A 19,795-nucleotide genomic window follows, 5' to 3' on the forward strand; every position below is an offset into this window, starting at 1 on the left:
AAATATAATGATTGAACAGAACAAAGTAAAGAATTTTGTCCACTTAAGAACAATAGATCTATTGAAGAGATGGATCGATTTTTTTTCCTGAATAGTGATTATTATGAATCCACATACTAAATCAATGATATTTTGGCATTTGAAATAAAATCCAAATTCGGTAATTTAATACAATAATAACAAGAAAAAAGCTCTCAAGGGTACAATTGATTCTATAGTTGATATTGTGTGTGGGTTAACGGTAACAAAATCGTAATAAAAAGAATCGTGGATAGTAATTATTGATCACAAGTACCAATTTGATTGAGAGATTGAAATAAATAAAAGGGCATTTATCTAAGATATTTGTATCGATTTTGTTTTCATAATTATTATACCTGATGAAAACGAAATATTGATCAAGAATTTGGTGTAGAAAAATGAAACAAATTCGAATTCCAGTGTGAAAAAAAGTTTTCTATTCTCATCGAATGCATTGTTGTTGATTGAAATGAAAACAATAAATTGTCATTATTATGATGATGCTGTATTGAATCTTGAATCTAATGAACATTTATAACCTGATTAACATTAATCAATGCTATCCAAAAAAATGAACGATGCCCTATTTTGATTGGCCTAGCTTTTCATGTAAAAAATAGAAAAGAACCAACAGAGCTTCATTAATTCGAATCAACCAAATGTATAATGTACATAATTTGGTATGGTCGTGTTGGCAATTATCATTATTGTGTTGATGATGATAGAATCGACAGAAATGTGAACGTGAAAATTGTGTGTAATCATTTCTATTTTTATATTCTTTCGGCTAGTTGAATTATCGTATTCTGGCAATTTTTGTATTTTCGCCGACGCTATCATTGGCAATTCGTTAATTAACATTCTGTTGGATAATTATTATGTCTCTTCCATTTTCAGCTCGTTTTTTTAATTTTTTCTTCTATCTATTTTCGTGTAATTATCTTCAACCAAACACAAAATATGGATGATATTTCTCACGAAAATTATCAACACTTTTTCATAATCAATTTGCCTTTTTATGTTGGTTCTATCGGATGATTTATATCATGGAAAAATTAATTTTATTTTTTTTGGTGTTGTTCATATATATCAAACTTAATCATTAAGGTAAATTAGTTAATATGAATCTACCTTGCAATATGTTTTTTTTGTTTATTAAAAAAAAATTTCGATCACACTGAATGCAATTATGTAAATGATTATCATCGTGATCATCATTATTCAGTTGATTGATCGTTTATGTTTGCCGTTATAATAAATTGATTATGACAGTTTTTTTTTGGTCATAACATACTCACAAATGACCAAATTCACATTCATAATGTTTTAATGAAGTTATTAGAATAATAAATTAGTTTTTATTTGTGAAGGGCGTCAAACTATTTTTTTTCTCTGTTTATCTGTATATTTCAATAACCATTGATTGTTTTTTCTTGAATAATTTTTTTGTTGATGTTAATGATAATATAGATGAGTTCCCGAAACAATTTACTTAATATCAAGCAATCGTAATTGTCATACTGACAGAATCGGTTTAGCTCAGCATATAAGAAACACTCATTACATTAGCCGAATAGGAATGAGAGAAAAAAACAACATTCTTTGATGTTATTTTTTGTTGTTGTTGTTATTGTTCACAATACAAGTTTTTAAAAAATTTCGAAAATTGTCAACATTATTTGCAATATGATATGCCATCATGTGTTGTGTTGTTGTCATCAACAAATCAGAATCATTGGTCTCAGCAATAAAAAAAAGGGAAAAAGAAAAGATAATAGATACATGAAAAAAAAGATCACACACGAACATGTACGAATATTATGAATTTAATAGAAACGAAAATAAATGTTCCGAAATTTTGTCGTGTCGTAGATTTTTTTTTGTCTGTTTCTATTCTGTATCTCTATATTTTTCTTTCTTTTTCTCTGTTGTCATCACACTTTATAGTTGATGCTATTTTTTTGGTTCTTTTATTTGTTTGAATCGTGAAACTTTTCATCCATAACCAATAAAGAAGAAATAGATACAAAACAAAAACAACAATCTGTTATTTATGTATGTATCTCAATTGATGTCAACGTGCCATCATAATGATCATGATCATTGTGCAATGATATATGCATTCTTCATTGCTTTAATAGTCTCGATTTTGTTTCACAGTGGGAAAATCAATTTTTTTCCATTTTTTTTGTCCCCCGAAAAAATCTAATGTATGAATGATAATCAAATCTTAGGAAGCTTTTTTCTGCTTGATTTTTATTAATATTTTTTCCCGGAAAAACTACCAAAAAAAACCTAATAATAATCTCATAAATATAGTTCAATCATCCTTACCACTATCGTCGTCGTCATTTTCATTAAATTAATTTTAATTCTACGGTGATTAAAGTAGTATCGAGAAAATAATGAAAAATAAAAATAAAAATTTAAATTTGAACTCTGGGCTTCAAATAAGAAAAACGAATATAGCTATCATTTTAAAGTCTAAATATTCAATTAATAATGGCAGTGAAGCTTACTTTTTTTTCACTTGACTATGGGCAAACAATGTGAGGAAAATATATTTGAAAAAGAATTTCTACGAATAACAATAATCGAAACAATAGCATTTAGCTAATAATAACGACGATATCGTTGATGATGAAATTCATTTCTATTCTGATCGTGTATTTCTTATTCTTTTTTTCATTTTTCTCTCTCCCTTCTCATCATTATCATTACTGTTATAACAAAAAAAAAACTGTATTTTTTTCTTCTTTTTTTTTGGGTCTGAAAAATGCGCTATCTCTTTGTGTTATTGCTTGATTATATGAATCTTAATTTTGTTCTGTTTATTTCGATGTAATATATTGTATGTAATTTTGGGGCTATGATTCTTGATTATTTGTGGGGCGTTTGTTTTTTATTTCATATTTTTATTTCAGTTGAAAGTTTCTGGTTTACCAAATATCAATGTATACTCTCAAGTCATTTGTTTTGTCTTTCTATATATTTTTATATTTCTTTTTTTACAATTGTTTTTTCGGTTGTTTTGATGTTGTTCAACCAAAACATTATCGTTCATAATAATATGTTTTTTTTAGTTTTTTTTGAAGGAAAAAAAACAATAATAAAAAAACTTTTGTTTCAAGTTGATTATTTTTTCATACGAGTTATCCGAATCTTGTTTATTCTAGGGACAAAAGAAAAAGAATGCCCTCGTCACACTATTCGTACGATTAAGTATTTACATGAAAATGATGCATCAATGCTATGGTTTTAATCCAATACATAATGTTTGTTGTTGTTATGTTTGTGTATATGATGAGTGATTGACTAAATGAATCTTATGATACAAGTAGAGTTAGTGTCTGTTAACTTTTTTCGTTGTACTCCTTGAGAATTCCTATCAGTATTTTTTTTATTTGAAAAAAAGTTACAATTGATTAACATTTGCATTTATTTATCGCATATACAATAACGGATTCATCTTTAAATCAATTAAAAGTTATCTAGGTTATTCAATGATTTCGGAAATATATTTTATTGCTTTCAACAACTTTTTTTTTGAAGTATTTGGTCGTTTAGAAAAAACAACACAACATTCAAAAAATCATAATGAATGATTTTTTAAAAAGTTTTTTTACATAAAAATTGTTGTTTAAAAAAACTCTCACTTACATTTATTCTGGATATCATTAAATTTTCCTTTAACATTCATTACTTGATCATTTCAATCATCATTATCATTATATTTCCTTAAACTTGTTTATTTTTTTCCTTGGTTCCATCATCAATTTTCTATTTTGCAGATAAGGTTTCTCATTTAAAAAAATTTTTTGTTTTCTTGTTTTCGCTTTAAATCATTGTCTAGAATTTTTAATTTTTTTTTCATCATCATCACTATCAACAAACAATAACAATGATAATGATGATTTTTGGTTAGTTTGTTTATATGAAGTAATTATTATTGTGTGTTTTTTTTGTCTTATTTGTGTTCACAAACATTCCATTAACATTTCGGTTTCGGACATGATTTCCCGAGGACTATTTGATATCATATTGCCCTTACCATTATCAATATTAAGAATTCTACTCTTGATTCATTTTCATGAGTAAGATAATTTTTCTATCTTGTTTTTTTTGTTGTTGTTTGGTTTGTATACAACCCCAACTACAATTCACGTTTAGAATACAAATTCATTTATATAATAGATAGAGATAGATAAAATGATAAACGACTTGAAATCAACTATTCAATAAAATGACAATAGTTGAATGAGATGATATCATCATACAATGAATTCTATGAACGAAATAAACAATCAAAAAGAATAAAAAATAAACTTTCTAAATCTAGGCGAGGAAATCGAATAAATTTTGTAAATTTTTAAATCAAATTGAAATATTTATCTCTCGCTTCGGGATTTTTGTTGTTGTTGTTTTGTTTTGAATCATCAAACTTTATCAAATTCTTTTGTCTTTTGACTTTCGGTTTTGTCGATTGGCCTTTAGAATTGTTGTTTGGTTTTTTTTCTCATTTGTTTCTATAGTCAAACCATTATTGTTGTCCATTGTGATAGAATGAAACCAATGAAACAATTTATATATGACAATGATGACGAAGAAGAGAAAAAACACAATTGTTTGAAGATTTTTTTTCCAATCTTTTCTTTTCTTCCTTTTGACTGGATAATATGATCCATTGAAATCAACATAAAACAACAAATGTTATTAGGTTATATATAAAACACAGGGAAAAAACTTGTTTAACATTTCATTTATCTATTCATCCGAAAAGCTGACAAAATAAAATAAAAAATATATAATAACAATAACCCGAAATCAGCTTTTTTTCATATATATCAAAACAATAGCCATCATCATGAAGAAAAAACATCGTTCAAGTGTCATTGGGGAAAGATTTTCGCTTGAACAAACATGTTAATAATATTCTTCGTTTTTTTTTCGCTATATTCTTAATAATATGAATGAAATTGTCGTATGAATGGTCAAATTTAACTTTTTTTTTGAATATGCAGTTTGTCATTATCTTTTGTTGTTGTCTATTGAAAATTGTTTTTTAAAAAAAGAATCGTTGGCCTTTGGCTGATGCATTTCCGAGAAAAAAAAACAAACAAACATTGTTGTTTTTGTTTGTGATTTTGTTGTTGTTTGTTTGTTTGCTGCTGCTGCTGCTGACGTATGTTAATTTGATTTGTTCAAGAATATTCATTCTTGTTGTTGTTGTTGCTGATAGTATTTTTTTCAATAAAAATTCAACATCGCTTCCGTTCATGCAACGTGTGTGATTTTCAAGTTTTTTTTACTATAAAATTGCTTTTATTAGTTTTTTTTAGGTAAAACTAATCGCACAATAATGGCAAAATTATTGTTTTTTGTTTGTTTGGCAATTTAAAATCGACCATCAAAGAATACAAAAATTATTCAGACATCTATAGCCCATTTTTTTCAGAAAAAATAAAAAATGGGCTTTTTATGTTTACAACGTTTGGTAAACAAAAATGGATGATGAAAATAAACAAAAAAAAATGAATTTACAAGAAATTTTTTTCTCACTTTTATTGTCATCTTTACGGGAAATTTTTTTTCCACCATCTATCCATTCCCATAAATCGGATTTTTGTTTTTTTATTATTTTCACATTTATTATTATTATTTTGCTTTTTTTTCTGTGGTCGATATGTTTCACTACCATAATAGTGATGATGGTAATATTTTGTAATATACAATATAGCAACCAAAAATCCATAATAAAAACATCAAATAATAAGATCTTTTTGGAAAATATCTACTATATGAATCAAAAAAAATAAATAAAAATAAAATAAATACATTCATATCGATTGAATACCACACAAACACACGCACAAATATTATTATAATTCGGTGGTGGTCTGTATATGATGATTATTATCTACAGTTTTTTAGACCATTTAGAATCGAATTGAATGTATGAATGAATGAATGAAAAAGAAAAAATCCAACAAAATCGTTGTCTGTCGTCAGACAAATAAATCCAGAATGAAATAGACTAGAATGCTAGAGAAAAAAAATATTATGAAGATAAAGATCCGAATAAAAATAATAAAAAAAAATAAAATTCCATAATGATGATTGTTTGATGTTTTGAATGGATCGCCACTATTTTCATTGTTGTTGTTGTTGTTGTTGTTGTTGTTGTGTGGATGCAAAAATTAATGAAGCTTGCATTCTTTGCGCATAAATAACCTCGGATAGGATTTTTATTTGGCCACATTTGTTGCATTTTTTTTTATATCATCAATTTTTTTCCGTTTCGTTTGTTGGCTATTCTAACTTACAATATCATATCGGTATATGTTGTATTCATTATGTGAATTTCATTTTCACAACTGCCAACATCTTCCCGGTCCGAATATATTTTTTTTGGTCTCGGATAGATGAATTTAATTGCAATATGTGTGTGTTTGTATGAATTTCATGAGCAGTTTTTTTTCTCATCTAATACCAGATTGAGATAATTTCAGATAGAATAAATGGAAAATTATTTTTCTTTTTCAATTCAAAAAATTGATCTTACTACTACCACCATCAGGACAAAAACAATTTTTTGATATCAATAGACTCTCATCGTTTTCAATTTGAATAGTTTTTTTTTCTTCTATCCATTTTTCATTCCTTTGCAACCACCGATTTCATTTTTGTTTTCTCTTTCCTGAAGCTTAGTATTCATATCCGTTTGAGAAAAATTTACTGAAAACAAGAATAATACAAAGAGGAACGTTGAAAAAGATCAGTACAATGATAGCAATGTCGGTAATAATGATGATAATATATGAAAAGAAATTGAAATTTTAAATGAAATAAAGAATTGAATGTAAAGAAGAAGAGAAAAAATTCATCTTGAAATGTATTTTACACAAGTTTTTTTTAAGAATTTTTTCTCATTATTCATTCATTTATTTCGTTTATTATTATTATTATCATCATCATCATCATTACGATTCATTCATTCATTTTGCCCGGTCGTTTCCCTGTGTTTCTTTTTTTTGATTTCAATACAATCACACAGTCATCATGGTTTGTCCGCCTTTTTGTTAGATTCTTATTTTAAAATTAGATAATATCTATGAATTGTTTCAATTTTAAATCACAGAAGCTAAAGTAAAAATGAAAAATCTCAAAGCAATGTTAACGGTGACAAAGAATGTGTCATATGATGATGATGATGATGAGAATAGAAACAAGCGAAGAATGAAAAAAATAAAAAAGAAAGAAATTGAAATTTCATAAAATAAAAGAACAAACATAGTGAAGAAATTTAATTGAAATATGATACTCGATTTTTGTTGTTGTAAGTGGCCAACTTGAAACATCTCTCTAAAAGAAAATCTTGATAATTTCTTTCTCTGCAAACATTCATTCGTTTTTGTGATTGTGATGGACACAATTCTTATTTTTTTTCGGTTGTCAAAATTTCAATTCGTATTTCAAATTATTTTATAATCGAAAATACATCTCTCTTTCATCATCATCTATTAGATGTGATTCTTGATCATCATTTTACTTGTCAACATTCATCTCGTTAGTTGATAAGATCCCAATGGAAATTCATTACACTACGAATGTTGTTGTTGTTGATGATGAAAATTGATAATCGAAATTTTTGTTTGTTAATAAAAAAACTAGGTTTTTATCCTCTAAAACAAACATAATCAATTTTTTTCCACGTTTCAATTTTTTTCCTGTTTGTTTGTTTGCTTGAATCTTGTCTGTGATCTTTATCCCAATTCGGATGTATAATCTTTTCACTTCAGTTTTTTCATTCATTCTTTTTTTTAAAACATTAATTAAAATCCAAGTACCATAAGTACACACACGCAAACACAAAGAGTTCAGATATACAAACATTTCTGCTTTCGTGTTTGTATTTGATGTTCTTCAGTATATCTTGATTCTATTTTAAAACTAACAAAAGAAAAAAGAGTGAAAATAAAAAATTCTTTCCGGTTTCTTTTTTTCGCTCCTCGACATTTTAAATTAAATAATTTTTTCGTTTTTTTTTCACTCATCATTTCATACCAACAATGTCTTGTCTCAAGAGATTGTGTACTTGTATCGAGGAAAAATTATTTTATAAATATAACTACTACTGATGAAAATCATCGGTATTCTTCATAGCCAATTAGAAAATAGTTTTTTTTTCTCATTCATTTTTAATTTTTGGGAAAAAATTCATTTTTTTAATTTTTCTTCTTTTTCTTCATTATTTTAATGTCAACTTGACATTTCACAAAACGTAACAACAACAATGATTGAATTTTTTTTATCCAATTAAATTGTAACACTTTTTTCCCATCTTTATTAAAGTGTAAAATAGAGGAGAAAAAATATTCATCATGAGATTGAATTTCAATTCCGTTTCAAAAATTTTTTCATTATTATTCAGAAATTTATAACTTTTGCAACAAAATCAATATGCCACACAATAATTTAAATGATTTGTAATCGATTCAGTCATGTTTTTTTCTCCTATTCTTATTGTGTGTCTACCAATTCAATTTGGATTTTAGAATCTTTTTTTTCCTGTATTCAATAACAAATTTCTCAGAATTCAAAAGATGTATTTAAAAAAGAAAAAAGAGAGAGAGAGTGAAATATGGATTTTTTCACACATTTTTTTCCAAACAATCTTGCTCGATATCCAATTATTTTTCTTCAGTTATCTTTTACAGTTCAATAACCTATTAGATGAAGCAAATTTCCAGAATATGTGAAACGCAGATAAATCGATCTGTTTTGTATAATTATTTATTTGAAATTAATTTTTATGACTAAAAAATAAAATTGTCTCATTTCTCTTTCGTGTTGGCTTGTCCATGATATCTATAACAACAACAACAATTAAATCAACACATGAAATCAAAGTCGATCAGTAAACATCATCTTCTTAATGATGATGATCATATAATTTTCTATTTCTGTATCTGTGTGTTCAACAAACAAAAATAAAATAATGGAAATGAATCTTTTCGGATACGATTCAATGATTATTCAATTATCAAAGAATTGACAACAACAACTACCATAAAAAACAATGCAACACAAAACAATACAAATTGTTATTACTTTTTTTTGGTTGAATGATGATGTTATAACTGATAAAATCAAAAGAAAAAAACAAACAAATTTAGAAACAATATCGAAATAAGAAACAAACAAACAAAACATTTACACGCGTATTTATCGATACTTATTAATATTGCTTACGATATACAATATTCTTCATCATTACAATCATCATCATCATCATCGATACATAATTTGTAAATGATCATAACAATGGCAGAAACAGATATTGTTAAGAAAATTAACGACATATGAATGTTTTTGTTTATTTTTCGATTGTGTCTGGATTTTCGAAATGATATTGAAAAAAAACCAATCCAGAACTAAAAACATATTTTTAGAAAAATATTCTTATATGATGATCATGATAATTGAATTTTTTCCGCTCCATTTCATTTATATTATGTATTGTCATTGTCATTTTAATATTGTTTTTTTTAAATCAAAAATCCATTTATTTATCATTTTAACATAAAAAGCATTCAATTCAATTGTTTATTATCATTGTTTTTTGCTGGATATCCCATATTGAACAAATAAAGAAAATTTCATGTTTTTTCCTATGATGATTAATTGTGTGTGTGTGTCTGTGTGTTTGTATTAGATTTTCCTAATTATCAATAATATTTTTACAGTTTTTGCCTGAATTGAAAATTTTTCTGTTTTTTTTTAATATTTCATTTCCAAAATACGATTCTTGTCATTCGAAAACATTTGGAAAAAATTTACTTTTACGTATCACACTTGTACTTTTATTCCAGCAACATGGAACAACATCGAAGGCTATTTATTTTAATTTTATCCAAACATATATTATTAGGACAAAACTGAGTTTCAAACTGATCAAGAACAACAACAACAAAAAATGCAATTTATTTTGGTTACTGAAAATGAATTATTGACGCGTAAATTGATTGAACATTTCAATTGGTCAAGTTTTTTTTATAATTTTTTTTTCTCGGTTCCCGGGAAACCTTGATAGTTTACCTCACGAGAGACTAACTTTCATCCATTTATTTCAAACACATTGGCATTGGTATCTGATTATTATTCTTATTATTATTTTTCTTCTCTTTTTTTTGGTTGCTTGCTGGTTTCTTTTTTTTTGTTGGTCCTGTTCAATTTAATGTTTTTGTTTCGAAATGTTAGTTTGGCATAATAGTAGTCTATTGGTCCATGATATGACAAATGTCTTCCAATCATTTTGGCATATATTGGTAAAGTGGATTGAACGAAAGTGAAAAAATACCATTGACCAACCCACTAAAAAACGAAATTCTCATATATGCCTAAATATATAAATTGATTTTGATTCATTTGTGCTGTACCAGTAATGAGATGATACCAATCATTCATTCTTAATCATTTCTATATAAATAAAAATAGATTCGATTTTATTTTTTGGACATATCAATTTAGTCAGAGAAAATGAAATAAAATAAATTATTTTCCATTCACATTTATTTATCATTGTTATTATTGTTATAAATAGTAAATTGAACCCCTTACCCATTTTATCTACAAGTCAATTGTTTCGATAGTTTTCACTTCGCTTTCTCTGATATGTTGTTCGTAAACCAATTTATTTTCCATGAATCCATTCACAAGACAAAAGTATTTTTTTCAAAAATAAAATAAAATGAAATGATATAAAAAATTGAAATTCTCATCGTTTTGTTAATGGATGTTCAATTATAATGTATCGATGATATATATAAAATAAAGATTTTTATTGTATATCGATCGGCATTATATTTGACATTCATCATTCCAATGTGATGAATATTTTTGTTTTTTTTCAAATGATTCAAAAAATGGGGATTCTATGTTTGTTTATTTGTTTGAAAAAAAATTCCACATTTTGTTCATTTTTTCTGTTCTTTATTTTGTATAGTTCTGACATAATGATCGATCATGTTTTAATGATAATGAGTGTTTGAGTTCGTGTGTAGAAGAAAAAAGAAATAACAAAAGAAAACATTAAGCAATTCTGGCTTTAATGTTGAAAAAAAAAGAATTTTCAGAATCGTTTTTCATTTCATATAACAGAAAATTCATTTATTTTCGAAATATTTTTTTTATATATTGTTCAATTTAACCCGAAATTTATTTCAAATTGATCTGCAAATTCAACAAACAAAATTCAAATAATAGTATTATCTTTTTTCCCTTCTTTTTAAAAAAAATTTTTCCAACTAATTTAAATTAAGATAAATTATGAGAGAAAAGACTAAATGAATATTTTTTTTTCATTATTCCTTAATGACAGGTATAACCGAAGTATCAACAGTATCCGGTAGTTCAGTTGACATTCCTTGTAATACTACATGGATCGAAGATGAAGTATCATTAGTATTATGGTTTCGCGGCGATACCGGCGTGCCAATATATCGTGTTGATGCTCGTAATGTGCCTTTATCGAAAGCCATCCATACCATATCGGATGAATCTCGTAAACGCCTTTATTTTGACATGAAACAACAGCCACCAGTATTACGAATAAAACCGGTAATGGCATCGGATGCTGCTGAATATCGTTGTCGTGTTGATTTTCGTCAATCACGTACACAAAATGTTATTGTATTGCTTAATGTTACAGGTAATATTTGTGATTATTCATTGTGATTACATATTCATATTTTTTTTGACTGAATTTTTTAAATTTTTTTTCAAATAGTGCCTCCAAAAGAATTACTAATTATGGATGTTGAAGGACAAAAACTGGAAGGAGTAATCGGGCCATATGATGAAGGTTCGAATGTGATTCTAATTTGTGAAGCCGAAGGAGGTATGAATCGTTATTTTTTTTCTATTTGATGTTCGTGATTATTGTTTGCCTGAGTTAATTGGAACAACATTATTCCAATATTGTTTTATTGTTACCATTTTTGTTTGTCCATTTATCTTCATTATGTTTGTTTGTTTTTGTTTTTTGTTTTCAAACAATAGGAAAACCTTCACCATCTGTAAATTGGTATCAGGCAAATCGTCTCATTGATTCAACGTATACAATTGGTCCACATGGCCTGGTACGAAATGAATTAAATATACGAAATTTAAATCGATCCGATTTTATGTCGATTTTGACTTGTCGTGCTTCGAATAATAACGTTACTGAACCAATCAGCGCAACTGTTATACTTGACATGAATCGTAAGTGGTATTGTACAATGAACTCAATAACAAATTCACTATCTTCTCATCCTATCATTTCTAAATCATCAAACATCATTTCATACAAAAAAAAATTCTTGTACAAATTTTTTTTTTCAAACTTTTCACTTTGTTATTTTTGTCCAACATTTTTTTTGTTTTGCGAACACTTGCACTTATAAACACACACATCTTAAACATTTATAGTTAAGATTCTTTATCGGTTACTGTAGTTATCTATCTTAACTTGTTGTTGTCAAAATGATTTGTTGGTTTTTTTTCATTTGTTACATTTTGGTTCTCTTCACTTCATTGTTTAGGATGAAAATGAACCAAGAGAAAAAATAAAGTTCTGGGTAATGCTACCCTAAAATAAAAAGATAATATATTTATAGACTTGTAGAATAGTCAAAATGAGTTAAAAACAAAAAAAAAATTGCAACATCGAGTTATGCAGAAAACATTCCCCACAGCAAAGCAAACGAAAACGACATTCGAATTCTCTTTTGCATATCATTCCAAACCTACACACACACAAACTCATAGTGATATTCGGATTCTTTGTAATACAAAGTCGACATTCATGACATCTTACTTGTTTCAACATTCTAAGTTTCATTATTGTGTTCATTCATTCACACGAATTTATCTTTATTTTCGATGAAAAGAAATGAAATCTTTTTTTTGTTTTATTCAAAAAAAAAAACAAAAGAATACTATCGAGTTGAAAAAAATGACTATCGTTAATTTGCGACAAATTTATTCAACATTTGAATCATTTTGCCTGTTTGTTTGTATCTTTTTTTTTTTGTTTTGTTTTTGTTTTTACCGTCATTGTTCATTATTCTACTTTTTTTTTGGAAATCCTGTTTGGTTTATTAAAGGCTTTTTTGATCCACAATAGCTGTAAAGTATGAGAGTAAACAAAAATAGAACAACTTTCAACTAAATAACAATGATATAGATAAAATGATGATGATGAATTTTTTTTACAAAACAAAAACGAAAAAAAAATTGAATCCCTTCTAAGATACGAAAAGAACCGATCCAGAGAAAACATAACAGTCAAGCAGAAAAAAATGAACAACAAACAAAAAAAACATAACTTGGGTGTTTTATTATTAAATTCTTTTCATCTTTCTGTTTACAGCTTATTATTTTTGTTTATTTTTTCATTCGCTTCGTCAAGATTCTAAGAACAAATTGAAAGAACGAATGAACAAACTAAATGAATAAAACAAAATGGCAAAACAAAAAAAAATATGAAACTAATTTTTAGCCGTCAACCGTTATTTATTTATTCACTTATAATTTTCTTTATTATTTTGGATTCATAGTTATTTTCCTATTCATTGTTGGTTACCGGATTCTGTTGTTCCGATTTTTTTCCTGTTATTGTTTTGTTTCAAGAATAAAAGACATTTTCCGAAGAAAACAAAAATAATGACAGTTTGAATCAGTTTTATTTATTTTTATTTTTTTCATTTTAAATTTATTTTACACACTCGTCAATCTAGACGACAGATATATTGCGAACAAATGATAAAATTGAATAATGTATAAAAAAAAACAAAACAAAACAAATTTCAATCCATTGAAAGTTTATAGTTTATTCACATTCAATGACAATCATCATCAACATCCTATATCCTTGAGACAATATGTGCCTGGATGATGTAACATCATATTGGAATTGAAAAAAAAATTCGTTTAAGTTGATGAAAAAAAACAACAACAACATTGTTTAAATGATAAAGTGTAGTAAATACATTTATTCTGTCATTTTTGTTTCTCAGTCAGTCCTTGTCGACATAGAAAATCATCACAATTATCGATTTGTTTTCGCTTGAATTTCTTCATTTTTACCCCTTCATTTCGAATCTTTTCATAAATGAAAATAGAAAAAAGGATATTACAATGATTTACCGCTACATTGAGTTTCATTGCAACAAAACAAAACAGACAAACAAAAAACAAACAAACAAACTTGACAGACTATATATGAGAGAAGAGAAAAAAAGCATTCTTTTTTTTGTTCGCTTCTGAAAGAAAAGATTCATCGAATTGTAATAAACATGGATGAATAAGATTTGCTTTCTTGAAAGAAAACAAATAGAGCAGGCTATTTTAGGAAAATGAAATATTTTTTTTCTTGAATCCACTTTTCATCCATATCAAATCAATCTATCAAATTCTTCAAAGAGAATTGTGAAAAAAAAGAGAAACTGTAACTGAAACCCGAACAGAAATCAATCATTTGTTTCCTGTAGTCGATCAATTTCCTTTCAACTCTTATAACAAAAAAAAAAATTCATAACATTGAGCAATAGATTTCAAATATCTGGAAATTCACTCAAAATCTTACTATATAACTTATCGCTATTTTAATTGATTTAATCTATTATCGTTTTTATTCTTTTTTCTGTTTCTTGTCAATTTAGTTCGTCCTATTGACGTGAAAATATTGCCTAAATCTTATTTGAAATCAAAATTATCATCATCATCGCATACTGGTTCAATAACATCATCAACAATAATGATTGATCCAAGACTTTCATTTATACTTCCGGCCGGTTCGAAAGCCGAATTTCAATGTCAAAGTACCGGATCTAGACCAGCCGCACAGATATCATGGTGGTTAGGCAATGAACGTCTTAGTTCAAATGTTCGTGATAGCGTCAATGAAGATGGTAATGCAACCGTATCAACTATTGTATTCGTACCAAGTGTCGATGATAATGGAAAATTATTGACATGTCGGGCTGACAATCTGCCTATGCCACATACGGCATTAAAAGATGAACGATTACTTAATGTTCAATGTAAGTAATATTGTATAGTGTTGACCACATCAATACAATAGACCAATATCAAATATATAACACTGAACGGACTAAAAAAAGAGAATTTTTCATTTGAAGCAAAAAAACTAGGCCAATAGAATTCATCTTTGGTTGACAGTATTTTGTTGCATGAATGGGGAAGAAAAAAGATATTGAGAAAAACCGGAATGAATTGACAAAAAAAAAAAATCCAAATCAGTTGACAGGAACAGAACTGATGACATGAATCTGATCGTAAGCTGGGCCATATGATTTGATTGAAATGAATTCTGAACAAACAACAATAGCTTAAAAATTGATAAACTGGATAATGGTGGTAGAATGGTCAACACTATTTTTTTTTGTTGTTGATTGATTAAGCGATTGTTCAAATTCATTTACTAGATTTTGGATATTTATTAATAGGAAACAAAAAAGAAAAAATTTGACATTTTGTTTTGATCAACTATAGATGTTTTATAATAAAATTATTCAATCTTTCATGGATATTGGTGTGCACCGGACGTCGATTATTAATATAAATTGAAAACAAAAAAAAACGTTAGTCCAATGATATTGGCAGATGGCGCTGATTGTATTTTGAGCGATAATTCGATCCTGATCTTTACATGGTCGAATTCTTTTCTGTTCAATTCGAATGTGGATGACCAAAAGGTGGTGGTGATGTTGACCACCAATATATCTGTACAATACATTATTCCATCTTGAAAATTTTGTTCTTATTTGTTCATAAGAATTTTTTGCCTATTTTTATCCACTTTCTTTTTTTTTGGCAATTTTGTAGATACAGGAAAAAAATAGTTAGGAAAAATGCTGAAAGCAACAATGTTATGTGATGATAGTGACAGGATCCAATCGATTTATTGATTTTTTTTTCTATCTTTGTTAACATACATTAATATACATGATTTCTGACCAATTCGTTTGATTTGATTTTCTATTCTTATTTGTTTGGTCTAGTTTTGTTCATCTTCAATTTATAAATTGTCTAAAAGCATTAATAGATCAGTAAAAGGAGCGTGAGACTAATATGAGTAATTTAGATCGATGCCATTCATTATCGGATATTTCTTTTGCTTTCAGCAAGATTTTATCCTTATGAATTCTCAAGGTCATAGTAATTTAGGTTAATCACATTGAGAAGCTAATTTTATTCAATTAAACTATGATCATTGATCCAATTATTAGGCTTTTTTGGTTTTTTTTCATTGAAAATTGGATCAAAATTTACTTTATACATCAATGAATATTACTGAAATTGAATGTGATTTTAATAAAAGAATTTATCATATATGAAATAGGTCGAATACAGATTGATTGATTCGATGGATTGACACTTTTGTTGAAATTTTTATTCATTTTTTACTTGACTAGCTTTTGAATGATATGATCTATTCCTTTCTTTTTTCTTTATTTATATTTGTTTGTTTGTCATTATATGTGTTATTTATGCTGTTTTTGTTTGTCATTGTCCCAAAAAAACAAGCCTCAAAAATATTCATTCATCCAAAACTAACCGTTCATTTTATTCATTCACTGAATCAATCGATCGATTGATATTTGAAGCATCTTGGTCGAGTTTCTCATGGGAGAGAAAAAAAACTTCTCATATTCACGTATCCATCTATTCATTGCATTAGTGGATATCGATTTTTTATTGCGTTTATTTTTATTATTATAAAGAATTGAATTTTTTTTCTCTTTCATCACTGAAAATGGCAATGAAAATTCATTTCAGAATAACTACACTGTTAAAAATGGTATGACTTTATAAGTTCATAAAGTGGAAGTGTGGACTTATAAGTTCACATTTTTTCTTGTATGAAATTATAAACTCACATTATTTCTCGTATGGAGTTATAAAATCACAACGTTTTTCGTATGAGTTTAAAAATTCGAATTTTGGATTTTATTTGTAATTAAAAACTCATAATGTTTTTCGAATGGACTTATAATCTCACATGGTTTCTCGTATGAAGTTATAAACTCACAACGTTTTTCGTATGGAGTTATAAAATCACAACGTTTTTCGTATGACTTTAAAAATTCTAATTTTGGATTTAATTTTATTTTTTTAAAATTAAAAACTCATAATGTTTTATGAATGGAGTTATAAACTCACATGGTTTTTTCGTATGAAGTTATAAACTCATAACGTTTTTCGTATGAGTTTATAAGCTCACAATTCCTTAAAGTGAAGTTAAAAAATCACAATTTTGGATTTTATTTTATTTTTTCAAATTACAAACTCACAACGTTTTTCGTATGAGTTTATAAGTTCACAATTCCTTAAAGTGAAGTTATAAAATCACAATTTTGATTTTATTTTATTTTTTCAAATTACAAACTCACAACGTTTTTCGTATGAGTTTATAAGTTCACAATTCCTTAAAGTGAAGTTATAAAATCACAATTTTGATTTTATTTTATTTTTTCAAATTACAAACTCAAAAAAAAATTGGATTTTTGGACTTGGAAAATTTTTTTGAAAAATTTTGAATTCATGTGGAGGCGACGAGCGCCCTCATAATTGAAATTAGCTGTTAGGGTTCTGTTTTGATTATTTAAACTACTGTTCGATTAGTTGTTATTCATTATTTTTGTTAAGTGTGGTTCGTTTACAAAATTTGGTTATCAGGTTTGTTCATTGAATATGATTGTTGTTTATGTCTAACTTGTTCCATGTTTTTTCCTAATCTCATTGGTTTTGTTTTAAGTATTTTTTATCACTACCTACAATAACACCGAATCAAGCTAAGATTGAGAAAGAATGACATTTATGTTGGGGATGTTCGATTGCTATCTGTCTCAACTTCAATGCCGACAAGTGTCGAATGAATGCAAAGATTCTAATTTACTTTATTTGTCCATTTGATCACGAGGTCATAATCTATAAAGATGGATCGAACAATGAAAACCAAGTCGGGTTCTCTTTTCATGTTCCTGAGCCGATTTCTATTGATAAATTTCTATTAGCCTTGTTTAATAATTATAATAATTAATAATATATCTTTAAATGAAAAATAATTAAAAACTTCAATAATTTAATTTAATTTCACTTGCGCATCAAGATTTTTTTAATAAAAAAAAAAACGCTTGCGTATAGGGGTTTTTATTTTTATTTTAAAAACCTCACATTTTTTCTCGTATGAAGTTATAAACTCACAACGTTCTCGTATGAGTTTATAAGCTCACAATTCCTTAAAGTGAAGTTATAAGTTCATAAAGTGGAAGTGTGGACTTATAAGCTCACAATTCCTTAAAGTGAAGTTATAAGCTCACAATTCCTTAAAGTGAGTTTATATGTTCACTTGGTCTAATGTGAACTTATAAGTCCACACTTCCACTTTATGAACTTATAAAGTCATACCATTTTTAACAGTGTAAGATATTTTATTTTATATTTATATGAAATTTTTTTCTTTTCGCATTGATTTTCATTGGCATATGTTTATTTTTCTTTTTCTATATTTATTTAGTTGCACCACAATTACGAATCAGTTTTGGAACAAATATTCAAACCGATTCAATACGTGAAGGAAGTGATGTATATATGGAATGTCGTGTAAAAGCTAATCCTCCTGTCAAAGAAGTTGTTTGGTTACATGAAGATCGTCCAATTCATTCGTTAATGTCTGGTGATCCTAATATGATGCCGGATGATTCAACATTACCATCATTATCATCAACATCCGCGTCATTAGGATCGACTGTAATTATGACTAATCAATCGCTAGTGATACAAAAAGTCCATCGATCACATCGTGGACGTTATCAATGTGTTGCATTCAATGAACAAGGTGAAACCATTTCCGATCCATTATATCTCAAAGTTAACTGTATGTATTGTTATTTCAAAACGAATGTTTTTGGCATTTTTATTTTCTCGTTGCAACAATGTTTTTTTTATATTCTTTGTTCTATATTTAATTTTAGTCGCACCAAGTTGTAAACCGGGACAAAAATTACAATATGGCGTTTCACGTAATGAGCAGATACGAATACGATGTGAAGTCGATGCTGAACCATCAAACGATCTGACATTTCGTTGGACATTAAATACATCGGGTAATGGTGAAACATCCGTTGAATGGGCTTCATTCACTGTCAATGCAACAACATCGATTGCTACTTATAGACCAGAAAGTTCACTCGATTATGGTACATTGTCATGTTTGGCACAGAACAGTATTGGAATACAGAATAAGCCATGTATTTATAGTGTTGTACCCGCCGGTAAGTGTTAACATTCAGTTTTACGAGATTTTTTTTCCTTCTGTAAAAAAAAATTTGTATAAAACAGAAGAGAAAGATTTTCACCATCTCTTTCGATGTAGAAAAATTGATATTTCATCGTGTCGGAACACATTGGTAAAAAAAAGAAAATACATCTCATTTTTCATTTGTATATGTGTGTATGTTCGTTTTTGAGAAGTTTGAATTATTTATTTCCATGCACACACACACACACATGTTATAATCATTATTAGTTTTTCATTCATTTATTCTTTAGTTTTTGTTAGTTAGTTAATTTACTTTTTATATTCACTTTCACGCTTTTTCTATTCTATTGCCATTAATTTGAAGCCAATTTTGTACTCTTCTGTTTTTTTTTCATTTATGCATCATTTTAATTTGAATCTTGTTTTATTCAGGTGAAATTGAAA

General features: G+C 27.1%; 1 protein-coding gene and 1 long non-coding RNA gene across 3 annotated transcripts in view; both read left to right on the top strand.

Moving 5' to 3' along the window:
• LOC113797397 (uncharacterized) overlaps nucleotides 1–19,795 on the top strand; it is a 62,479-nt gene that overhangs the window by 28,975 nt on the left and 13,709 nt on the right. For both annotated transcript variants that reach the window (XM_027347763.2, XM_027347762.2), the window contains exons 2-7: nucleotides 11,402–11,731; nucleotides 11,810–11,920; nucleotides 12,082–12,285; nucleotides 14,727–15,107; nucleotides 18,608–18,967; nucleotides 19,065–19,364. In XM_027347763.2, coding sequence (XP_027203564.2) covers nucleotides 11,402–11,731; nucleotides 11,810–11,920; nucleotides 12,082–12,285; nucleotides 14,727–15,107; nucleotides 18,608–18,967; nucleotides 19,065–19,364 — 1,686 coding nt within the window. The remainder of the gene's footprint in view (nucleotides 1–11,401; nucleotides 11,732–11,809; nucleotides 11,921–12,081; nucleotides 12,286–14,726; nucleotides 15,108–18,607; nucleotides 18,968–19,064; nucleotides 19,365–19,795) is intronic.
• On the top strand, nucleotides 17,355–18,181 carry LOC142646301 (uncharacterized). Its single transcript, XR_012847260.1, has 2 exons — nucleotides 17,355–17,766; nucleotides 17,846–18,181. It is a non-coding gene; the product is annotated as an uncharacterized LOC142646301 (long non-coding RNA).

Source organism: Dermatophagoides pteronyssinus, unplaced genomic scaffold (assembly GCF_027571235.1).
Source record: "Dermatophagoides pteronyssinus isolate colony J.1.1.1.1 unplaced genomic scaffold, Derpt_VIB-CSIC_2022.12 sq0002, whole genome shotgun sequence".
NCBI lineage: Eukaryota > Metazoa > Arthropoda > Arachnida > Sarcoptiformes > Pyroglyphidae > Dermatophagoides > Dermatophagoides pteronyssinus.